We start from the raw sequence: 15,518 nt of genomic DNA, 5'->3' as shown, positions 1-15,518 counted from the left end.
AGGGAGGAATGCAAGAAAGGGGAGATCCAGAAATGAAAACATCAAATTCTGTGTAAAAATCTTGGCCCAGTTCTCTGATTTACCCCTGTGCTGTGTATACACAACTCAGCTAAAGCTGTAAAAAAATCTTGAACTAAGACATGAACTATTAACAAAAAGACCAAGTTTGCAGTTTCAGTCAAATCAGGTTCATCTTAAAACCAAAACATCAAGGGGCCGGCCCCATGGCATAGTGGTTAAGTGCACGTGCTCCCCTGCTGGTGGCCCGGGGTTCGGATCCCAGGGGTGCACTGATGCACCGCTTTTCAAGCCATGCTGTGGCGGCATCCCATATAAAGTAGAGGAAGATGGGCATGGATGTTAGCTCAGGGCCAGTCTTTCTCAGCAAAAAGAGGAGGATTGGCATGGATGTTAGCTCAGGGCTGATCTTTCTCAAAAAAATAAAACATCAAAACTAAAACTATTCAGAGGAATTTAAAAAGAATTCAGAGTCTTCACAATGTCCAGGATACAATCCAAAATTACTCAACATACAAAGAATCATGAATATGTGACCCGCTCTGAAGATAAAAAGGCAATCAATGGAAACCAGCCCTGAGATAGCCCAAATGTTGGAATTAGCAGAAAAGATGATAAGGCAACTATTATATCTACTTAAATGAAGTAAAGGAGAATATACTCACAAGGAAAGAAAAGTAAGAAATCTCAGTGAAGAAATAAAAACTATAAAAAAATGGAAATTCTAAAACTGAAAAGTTAAATATCAGAAATTTAAAAATTCACTGAATGAGTTCAACAACAGAATGGAGGTGATAAAGAATCAAGGACTTAGAGACAAAAAGCAAAAGATCTAACAGACATGTAATTGGCGTACCAGAAAGAAAGGAAGGAAATAATAAAGATAGCAGCAGAAATCAATGAAATATAAAACGGCAAAATCCTCAGCAAAATACTAGCAAACCAAATCCAACAATACGTTAAAAAAATCATACACTATGATCAAGTGGGATTTATTCCAGGGGTGCAAGGATGGTTCAACATCTGCAAATCAATCAACACGGTATACCATATTAACAAAATAACGGATAACGTCATATGATCATCACAATAGATACAGAAAAAGCATTTGACAAAATTCAACATCCATCCCTGATAAAAATTCTCAACAAACTGCGTACAGAGAGAACATACTTCAACATAATAAAAGCCATATATGACAAGCCCACAGCCAACACCATAATCAGTGGGGAAAAGCTGAGCTTTTCCTCTAAGATCAGGAACAAGACAAGCATGCTCATTCTCACCACTTTTATTCAGACTGGAAGTCTTAGATCAATTAGGCAAGCAAAAGAAATAAAAGGCACCCAAATTACAAAGGAGAAGTAAAACTGTCTCTATTTGCAGATAACATATTATACATATAAAACCCTAAAGACTCCACCAAAAAAACTGTTAGAACTAATAAATGAATTCATTAAAGTTGCAAGACACAAAATTAGTTGCATTTCTATACACTAACAATGAACTAGGAGTAAAAAGAGAAATTAAGAAAACAATCCCATGTACAGTTGCATCAAAAAGAATAAAATGCCGAGGAATAAATTTAACCAAGATGGTGAAAGACTGGTACATTGAAAACTGTAAGAAATTGATGCAAGAAATTGAAGACACAAATAAATGAAAAGATATTCTGTGCTCATGGATTGGAAGAATTAATATTGTTAAAATGTCCATACTACCCAAAGCAATCTACACATTCAATGTAATCCTTATCAAAATTCCCGACATTTTTCACCAAAATAGAAAAAAAATCCTAAAATTTGTATGAAGCCACAAAAGACCCCAAATAGAGCAATCCTGAGAAAGAAGTTTTTTTTTAAGTCTCTTTAAAATAGCATCAAAAATATTAAAGAATAAACTCAATTTTTTAGGAATAAGACCTCTACACCAAAACTACAAAACCTTCTGGGAGAAATTAAAGAAGACCAAAATAAATGGATAGATATATCATGTTGATGAATTTACTTAGTATTGTTAAATTAATTCTCCCCAAATTTTTCTCTGGAATCACAGAATCCCAAACATAACCCCAGCAGCTTTTTCTGTAGAAATTGATGAACTGATCCTAAATTTTATACTGAAAGTGCTTGACTTTCCCACAAACATCTTTATGAGATTATATTTATGTTCCGTTCTATTTGTTTTGACCCAAAGATAATCTTTTGGTTGTTAGAGCATGGAAGGAAAAGGTCTAGGTACAGTAATGCATGTCTAAGAAAGCAAAAAATTTCAATAGCACCTCACTAGGAAAGAAACCCTTCAAATCCACCAATTTTCCAGCCTGGTAGAAATTGAGCAACAGTATTTCTGAGCAACTCTACAATGTGACAAGGACCACAATATCACTTATCATCCAAACCAGGACACTTCTGAGGCTGAAACAGGGTTTTATAAACAATTATACTGGGACAAACAGGCATAAATCTGCACTGTGGCATGCAAATCAGATTACATGGTCAGCCACAGATTATATCATCAATACAATTTAAAATAACACATTCTTATCCTGGTGTTACTGGCATATTTCACTGATGAAAGGCCAGGAATATTCACTCTAGCTCAGGCCCTTGACCCTTGATGTCATTGAGATTTATGTTTCAGAAGACTACGGAGCCTTTCTTTATCATGTGTGTCCCACCAAGAAGCCTGAAACCCAAGAGCTGATATCCAGCTTGTTTTACAAAGCCCAGTCTGTGGATAAATGACGCATTTTCATTCCATGCAGATGTCATCTTGTTAGGCAGGACATTGTAGATCAATTTAGAAGAAACTGGACAATCTAAAAATCTTTGTCTTCCCTTGAAGCTACTACATTTTTTCTCTAATAAGGGCAGGAATATGTGTGAATCTATAAAAACAATCTATGCCAATTATGAACATATTAGATGTGTCCTTTTCTATGACAAAGGAATGGGGGCTGATTATTCTCTATCGGTCCATATTCATTGTTCCAGCTTAAACCCAGGAGGAGAATGGCTGTGAGTAGAACTGGGCAGAAGAACCCTCCCTTGGACTTACTATCTTCCTGGGGAGCTTTTTTCCAAAGATTATTACAAGAAAGCCACAGCAGTGTGACTCTCTTCTAAGAATAAGTTTTGGAGCCAAGCAGGACTTTAAAGGATCTAACTATCTGGGAATAGAAGGAAGCCTTAATTCTGAACTCACAAAATGTTTCTATTGGGTACATCTTATTAGTCCTTCTAGTTATTCGTTGATAGTTAAAACACATCCCTGCTGCCCTCTTATTAAATCACTGAAGCCTTGTTCTGGCTCCTGCCATCCTTTGAACATGCCTCATGAATCAAGTCCATGTCTGCTTTGAAAATGTTGTTCTATCGTGCTCTTCACCTGGGATGTCTGTCCCCTACTTTCCACTTGGATAAATACTACTTATCCTTCAAACTAGGTAAAATGTTTATGATCTACTCCTGGAAGATGTTTTTCTGTGATTTTACTGTTTTTAGTTTTATAACAGGTTTTATCACAATAAATAATTATTTTATTTCAGTTTACCCCATTTCTGCCATTGGATGGAACACTACTCAAGAGCAAGATGCAAAGCCGTTTTGTCTTTACTTTTACATTCCTTAATAAAATGCATTGATTTTCCACACCCTGGGGGTTTGGGTCTTTGGGTGAAAAAATATGTCTTGAACATCACTTCTGAATGTTTTTCTTCTTCTGAAAAGTATCATAAACTCTTCCAAGCAGCGCATAAAATCAAATTATTTCTGGTGCATGCACAAATTCACTTCTACGTAGCAGGAGCAAACCTTTCACTTTCTCAACAGAAACATTTGTTTCTGTGACTTTATTTTCAATTATTTTATCTTTTCATTCACCTTAACATGATAAATGCATCTCTTCACTGGTATAGTCTATATTCAGTTCAATCAGCCAATTTTCAATAAATCAGTCAACTAAACAATAAGTATTGTATTTATTGGGCTCCTCTAACAGACCTAAAAGCACTTATAGAAAATATGATACATTACTAGAGTGTAGCGGGACACAGAAGAAATAAAGGTTCTAGTCCCCGCTATTGAGAAACTAATAAATAAAATCATAATTTAATATTTCCCTTTTTTCTAGTACTTTAAAGTTTTCAAACATTTTCATATAAAGAACTTCATTGGATAGCCACCTCACATTGACCAAGCAATCTGTTCAAGTTGGATTTTAATAATTATGAAACTTAGGTTTAGAAAATGAGTGAATTCAGAGATTGTCCAAGGCCATACTATTTGATTTCAGTTCTCTTCACAATGTTCTTTACATTGTCATACATGAATGTATTTGTGAGCACCAATGAATATACGTAGAGCAATGTGAATACTGAACACTTGAGGGGCAAATACTATAGAGTGTAGGGATCAGTTAGTGACATAAAAACATACTTTAATCACCTGGTAAAGTTTAATCCCAAGTTTAAAAGGAAGGAACAGAAACATAAGGAAAGAATGAAGGAAGAAGCTTGCCTTCAGGAGTCACATAGGCCCTCTGCACCACATGAAGTATTTAAACAATATCATCCTCAAACAACATACAGCAAAACAGACATTGGTGTATGATTAGAGGCATTTTTCTCTCAGACTTAGGTGCTGGGAAGATCTACCACTAAGGAAAAAGGACTACGAGCCCTAGGAAAGATGCAGAGGTGACCATATATAGCCAGTATCTGTATATCAGAGCCAATTCTGGTAAAGCCTGGAAGATTTCCTAAACCTGAGAAATGTTCCCATTCATGTTATTTTCTTTTTCTTCTCTACTGCCTCTATTAATTAAAGTAAATCTTTAAACCAAGGGATCATGAAAGTTATTTGACATACTTTATTCCACAACCAGTCAAGAAGGGAATAGAAACTCCAACGAATTGGGTAGGTCCCGGTACGCTGAAGCCTACAGGAAAGAAGACAAGGTAAGGGCTAGTGGCTGGCCAAGGAATGTGAAACAGTCCTGGGAATTTATCAGCAAGGGGGTATGCCACTTTATCCTCCCCAGTGCCAAAGTGATCTTTCTAAAACACCAACCCAAAAGCATCAATCTCTTTCTTATAACTCTTATTGGATTCTATTGCCCACCTTAGTGGTTTTAAAACTCTTCCTAACAACAGAATACTTTTTTCCAAATAAAGTATTATATGGAACTCTGAGGCATATAAAACAGACAAAAGCAGAGCCAAGTAGAGGGTTAGGGGTATCAGAGACCTGACTTCTTAGAATGTGCTCATCTGTGTGGTAGCACTGATGCACCCTCCTGGGCTCCAGAGAACAGAAGGCGATCATCTCAAACCTATAGAGACGCTGACTTCTTATCTTAGCATCTGAAGCCCCCATAATTTGGCTCCAACCTGCCTTTCCAATATTTTCCCCTGTCACTACACCAACAAGACATCCAAGTTCTAAACTCTTAGTGGTAGTTCATATCTTGCCACATGCTGTGATCTCTGCCTGAAAAATTCTTCTGCACAATACCACCAGAAGGATTGATTTTCCCAGCTCAACCAAGCAGAAATAGTCCTTTCCCTTCCCAGGGAATTTTACATATTCCCCCATAACAGCACTTAACACACTGCATTTTAATTGTGATCCACTTGAGTTAACCAATCTTATGGCCAGTCCTAGCATGCTGAGACTATAAAAGAAATGGAATCCATCACCAAATGTCTTAAAGTATAGTGCATATCTGATTGAGGTTTTCAAGAGACACTGAAGAAAGATCACAGAACACCAGCATCAAAGCTGCACATCTAGCCACTTTTTTCCCTTTTCTCTAATTCTATTTTTGCAGTGTCTATTTAAATATCTCCCATATTTATCTTCAGGATATCTTCAAAATCTCTAGAATGCACTGATTTCTTCTTCATTGCATTTATCCCCTCTTTCTAACGTCCTCTTTTCTTTCTTTCTTAGAGATGGTCCAAGCCCTTTTTGAAGATCAGTTTATCCCATTTAAATTACTTCAAATCCACCCATTACTCTGTTCAGCCCAATAAAGACCCAACATACTATGAATGCAAACAAAGGTTTCAGCTTAGAAGGTAGGGGAGGAGGAAAAGCTGTGAATACTCTTTAATATTATGCCGCCATTTTATGTGTCAGTCTGTATTCCACAAGACTGTATGTTCCTAGATCATGTTTTGTTTTTTGTTTCCATGTTGTTTAGCTTTTCGATATTGCCAACAGTTAGCATAATGCCTGAGACAAAATAGTTATTCAGTAAATACTGGTTGATTGAATAATTGAATGAAGGAATAAATGACTGACTGAATTAACGCAAAGCTCATATGCTACAGGAAATTCATGTAACCGCAAAAATACCTAATTTGTGACACGCTAAACCCACTAGCACCATGTTCTTAGAGAACTGTGCAACTAAGTTCTTTAGAAACTGAGTAATTTTTTTTGAGTCATTTAACCATGGTTTTCACTAAAAGATGCCACTGCTCATCTACTGAAACCCATGAGAGACCAAATTTCCCCATCAGTGGGGTGTTTGCACAAAGCCTCACATTGCCTCAGAACCTCTGTACAGATGTGTGCTTGCCAGTTTGCAGCCAAAAGGAAATCAGCCCTAGGAAAAATAGCTTCATTTTCCTACTTTTGTCTCTCTATGACATATACACAGGCCAGGTTCCTAATGCCCTAAAGTGCTCACCCTTGCCCTCTATATGATCAAAGACTACCCCATTATGAATTATTTAATGTTGAGTTGATATGGCACTCTGCCCTTACCAAGGCACTTTCTGCTTTATCTTCCTAAGAAAGATATGAGACTAGAAAAGTGATCACATAGAGGATAAGAGGATAAGCTAGTAAAATAGTATTTCCTTTTACATAAGATTATAGAACTCATCATTCCAAAGTTAAACTAAATTCTGTTATCCATGAGAAGGTGGGTGGTTTGTATGAGAATCCTTTTACCCACAAATTTCTGTCCCTTTTCTCCTTAATCCAGTCATGAAGGGAAAAGATAGGCCCTAGATTTCTCTCACATTTAAATACCAAGAAGAGAGAAATGAGAATTTCAGGAATTAATGGTACCACCAATCTTTATATTTATTTTGGAATTTCTAGGTGCGAACTAGTCCTGCATTCAGGGTAAAGGAAATTTAAAAAAATAGTAGCATTCATGTTCCCTCTGAGGAGCATTTCTAACACAGTATATTCTTCACAGCTGCCTTCACGTCTTTGTTCCTCAAACTATAGATGAGGGGATTGAGCATAGGTGTCACAACTCCATAGAAGAGAGAGATGATTTTGTCTGTGACTTGTACTTTGTCTGCACCAGAAGAGTCTTTAGCCTTGGGTTTTGCATACACGAAGAGGATGGTTCCATAGAATATAATCACCACTGTTAGGTGGGCAGAGCAGGTGGAGAAGGCTTTGCACCTTCCCTCTGCAGAAGGAATCCTCAGGATGGTGCAGAGAATGAAAACATAGGAAACAAAAATGAAAAGTACTGGGACCACAAGAAAAATCATACTAGCAACAACCATGCTAAGAACATTTATGGAGATATCAGCACAGGCCAATTTTAAGACAGCCAAGATTTCACAAGTAAAATGATTAATGACATTATCCCCACAGAAAGGAAGCCGCATTACAAGAGAGGTTTGCAACACAGAATTGACACTCCCTGCAATCCAGGACCCAGCAGCCATGGGCACGTATGAAGCCTTGTTCACAATGATGGGGTATCTCAGAGGGTTACAAATGGCCACATAGCGGTCAAATGCCATCATGCTTAGAAGGACATACTCTGTGGCCCCCATAGCAAAGGAGAGAAACATTTGCACTCCACATCCAGAGAAGGAAATAGTTTTCTTCGAAGTTAAGAAGCTGCTGAGAAATAGGGGAATAGAAGAACTGGTGTAGCAAATGTCCAAGAATGATAAGTTACTGAGGAAAAAGTACATGGGGGTGTGCAGGCGGGAGTCATAGATACTTACAATGATGTTGACTCCATTTCCGAGCAGGATCACCAAGTACATGCACAGGACCAGCACAAAGTAAATGGCCTCGAGCTCTGGGTAGCTAGAAAGCCCCAAGAGGAAAAATTCTGTCACAGAAGACTGATTGGTCTTTCCCATGTTAATATTTTCTTTCACCAAAAGGAATTCTGCAGTGGCCAGTATGCACGTGAATCTGTTACACAGATTTGTAAGAGTTTTGTATTTGTAAGCGTTGTTTGCATCCTTAAGTGGCTTCCCTTACGGGTAATATGAACCTATAGTTGGATACACAGACAGCATAAGAATGTGTTACGATCCTCTAAGCTAAGATCAGTTAGACTTTTAGACCTCACGAAGGAGGCTTTAGCTCCAGAAAAAATATGTCCTTGCTAGAAAAGAGATCCAGAACACATACAACTAGGTTAGAACAATGTATCTCACTTACATTATAAATTTGAAATTATTTTGAATGCAATTTCACCACAACATTTTGACCAAACAATCCAGATCACAACTAATATGTTAGCCTTAACATAAATCACTGTTATTCAGTTACTAAAACAAAATGGTATATGTAAATCCTGCTTCAATGGTAATTTAACCTCAATTTTGGAAGAGTTTTGTGGCTAGAAGAACAACTGAAAAGATACATTTTTAGAAAAAGAACTTTTGGTTATTTCTAACTTGGGGGGAAATGTATACCTGCAATATCCTAAGAATATCAACTATAGGCATTAGTAATGTTTGTAAAAGAAAACATTTTTAGATAAAATTATTCTTCTTTGTCTTTTTCAGCACAAATTCAGATGTCTAGGTAACTCTGTTGTCCTGCCTGATACACATTACGAATGACAAGTTGATCTCAAAAACTCTGGTGCACATGCTTCAATCTACAGTCAAACCATAAATAAACATACAAACTAAGAAATTTAAGTGACAGGCGATTTGCTCTTTTACTTCCAGGTATGAGAAAATACGTATTCTCTTCTCCCTGCACAGAAATCAGCTTCTTCTGCTCTAACAGCTGCTCTGCTGATCTTCCTCTCACTGCAGATTCAGAATATCCACAACAAAGAGGAACAGGTCATTCAAAATGTCTTAAGCAGTAGCAATACATTATAATTATTTGTATCCCCACTTCACTGGAATATAGAGTATTTCTATATTAAAATGTCACACACAGAAGAAGTCCTACTTTTTTGTGAGATTTCTAGTCTCATAAATTCCATCTCAATAAGTTCAGTAAGATAACTAAAAGAAGAACTATCTGCTTCTCAGTTTTCATTAATCTCAAGTAGCTAAGTAGCTGGCATTGCTATTGTGAAAAACAAACAAATAAACAAACAATTAACCAGTTGCAAAATAGAACTGACTTCCAGTAAACACAAAAGTTGGGGCTCTTTACAGTCATTTCACTAATAGGGGACACTTTAAAAGACCAGCCAATTGAGCACCAAAGCAACTTAAAGTCTTTGCTCCTTTGAGGATGTTTCTAATCCCACAAGTAATTTAAAATTCACAATGTGGATTGGATAGAATTTAGCAACTTTCTAGTACTTTTGGGATGAAGTCTCTTAGAAGCAATTAAAACAAAGTTACTAATACAATGTAATTAAAATGTAACTCGCAAAACAGAAATAATTCTTCTGACTTTATACCGTCTAGGAAAAGCAAATTTAGAACTGCTACGCAGGTAAAACAGTCAAGACATAAAAATTAGGATTGATTACATCTGATGGAGAGATGTGACAGTAATCTGTGACATGGGTCAAAATGATACTTTGTTCTTAATAAATTATCTGCTAATCATCTTTATTTTGACTTCTAAATCCTGGAGTCTCAGAGCCCATAAGCTTCATTCTAGTCTCATTGGCCTCTCTCAACAGCCAGAATCATAGGCACAGTCATTTTAATTTTGCTCACTCATGCCCTCTGTTCAAATACATGCACAATATCACAAACTTATCCAACCTGTCCTTCAGTCATGCCCACACTGGCATGACACAACACAGAGCAGACCACATCAACAATTTCCATGATGTTGGCAAACCACTCTTTACTTATGAACAGGAAAAAAATTCTGACTTGAAGTGGATGATTATTATGACACTTGCCATGACTATTTTTTGAAATCAGTATCAACCCTTGAAGAATTCAGTCATTTTATGTGGATGTTATGAAATACTCTTCCAGCATGGAAACAAGTGAAATCATTGTGTGTTGTGTTAAAAAGAAGGGAACAAAATTTGACAACAGCACTCTTTTTTGTCAGTGGGCAACATTTTTAAAAAGTCATTGAGCAAAAGATGCAACACAATCCTGAACAATGGGAAAGCAACTTATGTCATCAAAGATAGTATTATATGCTTTGACAAATCAAATTTGGAGAGCAGTTCTCAGAGTTGTTAACTTTATGCAAGTACTTTTTCAGTATACTGACTCATAATGCAAATGTTGAGCATCTTTTCTCACTAATGAATGTTCAGTGGAAAAAGGAATTAAATAGTTCTGATGTGATCGGAGTGGAAGCCATATTACAATGCAAATGCAAGATAGACCATAACTGCAAGGAGTTTTATAAGCAAATTATGCAAAACAAAGAAATGTTAAGTAGAGCCAAATAATTATAGAAATATAATTAAAGGGGTATGTAGTATAGATACCTATAATTTTTTCCAGATAAACAAGTAATTTTCAGTACAAATATTTCCTACGCAATATTTTTCTTTTATCCCAGTGTACAGATGCAAGGCCAATTAGAAATACCTCAAATTTAACTGGGCATCTATTTTTCTTTGCTAACCTGGCAACCTTAACTTCCGCTGACCAGAACTCACATGGAATCCAGTCCAAGCCCACGTTGCCCCACCCAGCATCACTACTGGTCTGGCCATTCCCAGACATTGGAGGGAGTACAGGACCCAGGTATCTGAGCAGTACTACTCACAGTAATTCTGTGAGACAGTACTATTTTCAGAACTTTCAATGAGGAACAGAAGGAGAATATTTGTGTATTTCCCTAAACTACTCTGGTAGATACAGGATGATATAGCTGTTGTCTCAAAGGTACTCAGCCACCCCATAAATATCACCTACAGCTACAACATTCCATCCCTTTCGAGGCCAGTATGGTAAGAAGAAACAATCAAGATGAACTTATAGGCGCTCAGGATCAAGTACTGCTATTCAACATTTCCAAGCCCTAGTCTACCACCTCATCTTCTCCCTTTCTGATTTCATTCAATTCAGTGTTTACTAATTGAGGCCTTCCTGTTCTGGGAACTACATCTGCTTCTTCTCTAGATCCCATAAATTACTTTACTCCCCCTGCCAGGTACTACAGCCCATTACAAGAATGGCAAGCCAATGCCTACAGTCTTAATATCTGGGGTCAACTTCCCTAATGCCAACTGCTTGTCTATACTCCAAACAGAGCTTGCCCTGGATTCTGCCTTCACGTTGCTCTCCCTCATGCTGGGCCACACATCAATCCATGCTTTTCCCTTGAGGCACTGGCACATACTACTAAAGTTCCTTAACTCCCAGGTCCCTCTGTATCTCTTAGTTACAGAGCATTCAAACGCCATCTTCTTGTCCCTTTATCAGGAGGCTGGTATACCTGGCCATTTCAGTCTGTCTAAAGAGAAAGTAACAATATAATTAAGTATCACACACTTAATCTGGCTCAGCCCTCTTCTGTCACCTAAAATAATTTACTCCATTCAAATATGGCTATATTTTATCTGAAGTGTGAACAAAATTTTGATTTTGAGATAAGCCTAGAAAATTTCATTTCATCACCTTGAAGTTAGATAAGAGTAATGTTTTCACACAGTTTTTTTTTGAATGAACACAGACCCTCATCTAGATCCTCAGGCTAAAGTTTATCAAAATGTTAATATTAGCCATAGCACGGCTACGTCGTGATCAGTATATTCACTCCTTTGACCATCAGAGTCTCTCTCACAGCCTCATTATCATTCTCTCTCTTGCTTGCAGTCTGTCTGTTTCTCTAATAAGTGGGTTTTGTACCTGACAGGAAAGAATCTAGCAAGACAGAAGAGTGACAGATTGGAGGGATAGTAAAAGGCAGCAAGTAAATACCAATTAGTCCATGATATAAGGAACAGAACAGGGACAGCAAATTGGGATCACTTAACTAGAATTTAAATGGCATATCTCCTAAGCCAAGCAGTGGAAGGATCAGAGTTGTGATTTAAAACAAAACAAAATTGCAGATCAATAAATGCGGTTGAGATGGCAAGAGAGGGAGGCATGGGAAAAATAACAGGTCAATCTAACAACTCAGTTTAAAGATAGGTCTCAATATGAGGGCTGTTTCTTTCTTATACTTTATTAATCTAATTAACCATTCAATAAACAACATATTATGAAAGTAATTTAATATATTTCCAGTTTCTGGAGAGAGAAAACTAGCACAATCTTCTGACTTCTTCCCCATTCAAATGTGGAAATGCCTTGGAAACAAGATTAAAAGTGTATCAATCTGAAGAATAGAATGAAACTGGAAGAAACCCAAGGAAACAGAATGTAGCCACTGACAAGAAATACATTGAGGGAGTAGTTATGAGTCAAATTCTTCCTTCTCTACTACACTGCCATGGGGAAATTATGCTTGACCCTCCTCTAACCTTCTCAAACTAAGGTAGATAAGGTAACATCAGAGTGGTCCAGAACTAAGAAGTGAAGAGTGCACAACTCACTACACGTGCACACAGAGCAGCCTACCCAGAGTTCCCTCCTTCTGCCTTACCTCACTACAAAAGCTGGGATAATTTTATCAATGAAGAAAAGGACTTCAAAAAGAACAGCATCCAGCAAGAGATGAAGAAAGATACCCTAAGAGTCACGGTTTTCAGGTGAGAAAATATATTTGCACATACCCGAAGTGTAGTACAATGGGCTCTCTGCCTTGGGGAGCCCCAAATGTTGAACTTATCTGAAGTAGCACGTTAAGGCCTGGACTTTTGCCTTTTCTTCATAGGGTACACACTACTGACCAAAGTACCTCAGGGGAAAATGAATTCCATAGAGAAGAATAACGTGATAAATGGTGAACGCAACCATTATAAAAGAAAGATAATAGGGGGCCGGCCCGGTGGCGCAAGCGGTTGGGGGTGCGCGCTCCGCTGCAGCGGCCTGGGGTTCGCTGGTTCGGATCCAACACACCACTTGGCAAGCCATGCTGTGGCGGCATCCCATATAAAGAGGAGGAAGATGGGCACGGATGTTAGCCCAGGGCCGGTCTTCCTCAGCAAAAAGAGGAAGATTGGCAGATGTTAGCACAGGGCTGATCTCCTCACAAAAAAAAAAAAAAAGAAATAATAAAATGAGGCAGAATTCATGGAAAAGAGAGAGCAAAAATTTTGAATGAGCAAGGTAAATATCCTTAAAGAGTTAAGGAAGAATACTGGTGGCATAAAGCAGGAATAAGCAGTTACAAAAAAGAATCACATGGCAATACTGGGTACGAAACATATAACAGTTGAAACAAGGAACTCAGTAAATGGGATGTATAGCAGAATGAATACTATAACCATATGATGGGTCCTAAAATAGCTTCAAATACTTTCAGACAATTTAAGTCATTCACAGAATGTTTTTTGACTATATAGAATTAAGCTAGAAACATTTTTAAAAGGAAAATATAACCTAAAAAAACCCCAAATATTAGGAACTTACATAACACACTTCTAATAACATACAGCATGAGGATGAAATCACACCAAAAAATAAAACTATTTTGAACTGAATGATAATGAAGATACTAATAAAAACTTATGGAATCCAGCAAAAGCCAGTGATTAAAAAAATTTGTAGCCCAAAATACTTACATTAGAAAATGATCTTAGATTCTATCTCAAAATTGAAAAAGGAATAGAAAATCAAACCAACATGTTGAAAGCAACATGTTGACCCCTCCATTCTGCTGTTAAGCACACTCATTGAATTTTTTATTTCCATTAAATATCCTTTTGGTTCTTATTTATATTGTCTATATCTTTCCTCAGACTTTCTATTTCTCTGCTTAGGCCTTCTATTTTTTCATTTGTTTCAAGTGTGTGCATAATTGCTCACTAAAGTGTTTTGTAACGGCTGTTTAAATTCCTTGTCAAACAATTCCAACATCTGTTCATCTTGTTGTTGCATCTGGAGAACGTCTTTTATCATTCAAACTGAGATACCTGATTCTTTGTATGATGAGTGTGATATTCATTCGTATCTTGGATGTTTGGGGTACTATGAGCATCTGGATCTTATTCAAATCTTCTATTTTAGCAGGCCGCCTCTAAAACCATGGCCTTTAGGAAAAAGAGTCACTGCCTCATTCACGCCAGATGGGGTGGAAGTCTAGGCTCCTCACATGGCCTTCACGACACAGTGGGGGTGGTAGGATTCATTACCACAGGGCTGTGGTGAAAACCCTGATTTCCTACTAATCCTCCTCTGAAACCCTGTCTGTCTGGAGGGAAAGGGCACCTGTAACAGCTGGAAGAGGGTGGAAGTCTAAGTTCTCCACCTGATATTTGCTGAAGGGCAGGGCTTTGGGGGGCTGCAGTATTTTTCTTTGGTGTTTGGCTGCAACTGGGCAATTATTGCCAAAATGTTTTCTGTCTTGCTAAGCCACTCCTTTCCTGGTCCTTTGGCTAAAGAGAGTAAGATTTTCTTGGTGCTTTTTTGTTGTTGTTCCCATTGGTGTTTCCAAGTAGTAGGCTTACCTAGCACTCAGTGTGGGATATATAGAAGGCAAAAAGAAAACCCAGGAAGCCCACTGCCTTGTGATTCCTTGGGTCCCAAAGTCCCTAGCTGTAAAATTATTGTACTTTGTTTTTAACCTTATGGAATAAGTTTCATTTTGCCTCATCTTCTGTTTATGTAATTAGCTACTTGAAAGCAAGAATTTTGCCTTTTTCATCTCTGTATGAGATTTGTTTGACATAAAAATTTAGCGAAAGATCTTTCATGTAATTGGATCTCAAATAGAAATAAAATTAAAGAAATAGAACAAATGTCTAGAATGTTATTAAAGTACTGTTGGCCATTTCTTTTTTCAAATTATTCATACCATCTCTTGCTTCACAGTTTATTTATTACAAATGATCTTGGGTCTCCATGTTAGAGTTACATCTCTCTTACTAACATATATACCCTAGACGTGGTGGGGTAATACAAATATGAATGGAATTAAAATAATAAGATCTACAGCTGTCACAGCCAGGTCAGAGGGCCAGTTGACAGGATAAATGGAGTTAAAGCAAGCAGTTGGGAAGCAATGGCAGTAGTGCGTAGGCCATTCCCTTGAGGCTGGGCATCCACAGCTTTGGTTATCCCATCCTTATGTTTTCCCACCCACCAAGGAAAAATGTACTATCTTACACTGACTTTTCCATTCTATAAAAGGGCATCTTACGAAGGCATAATGATAGGAATGGACCTTTACTCATGAGGAATAGGAAATGATGAGAGTCTCTGATCCCAGTCT

General features: G+C 37.5%; 1 protein-coding gene and 1 long non-coding RNA gene across 6 annotated transcripts in view; both read right to left on the bottom strand.

The window, feature by feature from the left end:
• The window catches only part of LOC147913243 (uncharacterized), a 162,388-nt gene that overhangs the window by 126,640 nt on the left and 20,230 nt on the right, over nt 1-15,518 (bottom strand). The window lies entirely within an intron of this gene.
• LOC101404348 (olfactory receptor 13C7-like) lies at nt 4,374-13,773 on the bottom strand. Its single transcript, XM_087419368.1, has one exon. It carries the CDS (start codon nt 8,150-8,152, stop codon nt 7,214-7,216), a length of 939 nt encoding a protein of 312 aa, XP_087275494.1. The 5' UTR covers nt 8,153-13,773; the 3' UTR covers nt 4,374-7,213.

The sequence above is a fragment of the Ceratotherium simum genome, chromosome 29 (genome assembly GCF_057802395.1).
Source record: "Ceratotherium simum simum isolate JZ-2026a chromosome 29, ASM5780239v1, whole genome shotgun sequence".
Lineage (NCBI taxonomy): Eukaryota > Metazoa > Chordata > Mammalia > Perissodactyla > Rhinocerotidae > Ceratotherium > Ceratotherium simum.
Note: the sequence above shows the minus strand (reverse complement) of the source record. Positions and strands in the feature narration are given on the sequence as shown.

What these genes read in the sequence shown, in the direction of transcription:
- LOC101404348 (XM_087419368.1), bottom strand. Translation starts at nt 8,152, where the DNA reads ATGGGAAAGACCAATCAGTCTTCTGTGACAGAATTTTTCCTCTTGGGG.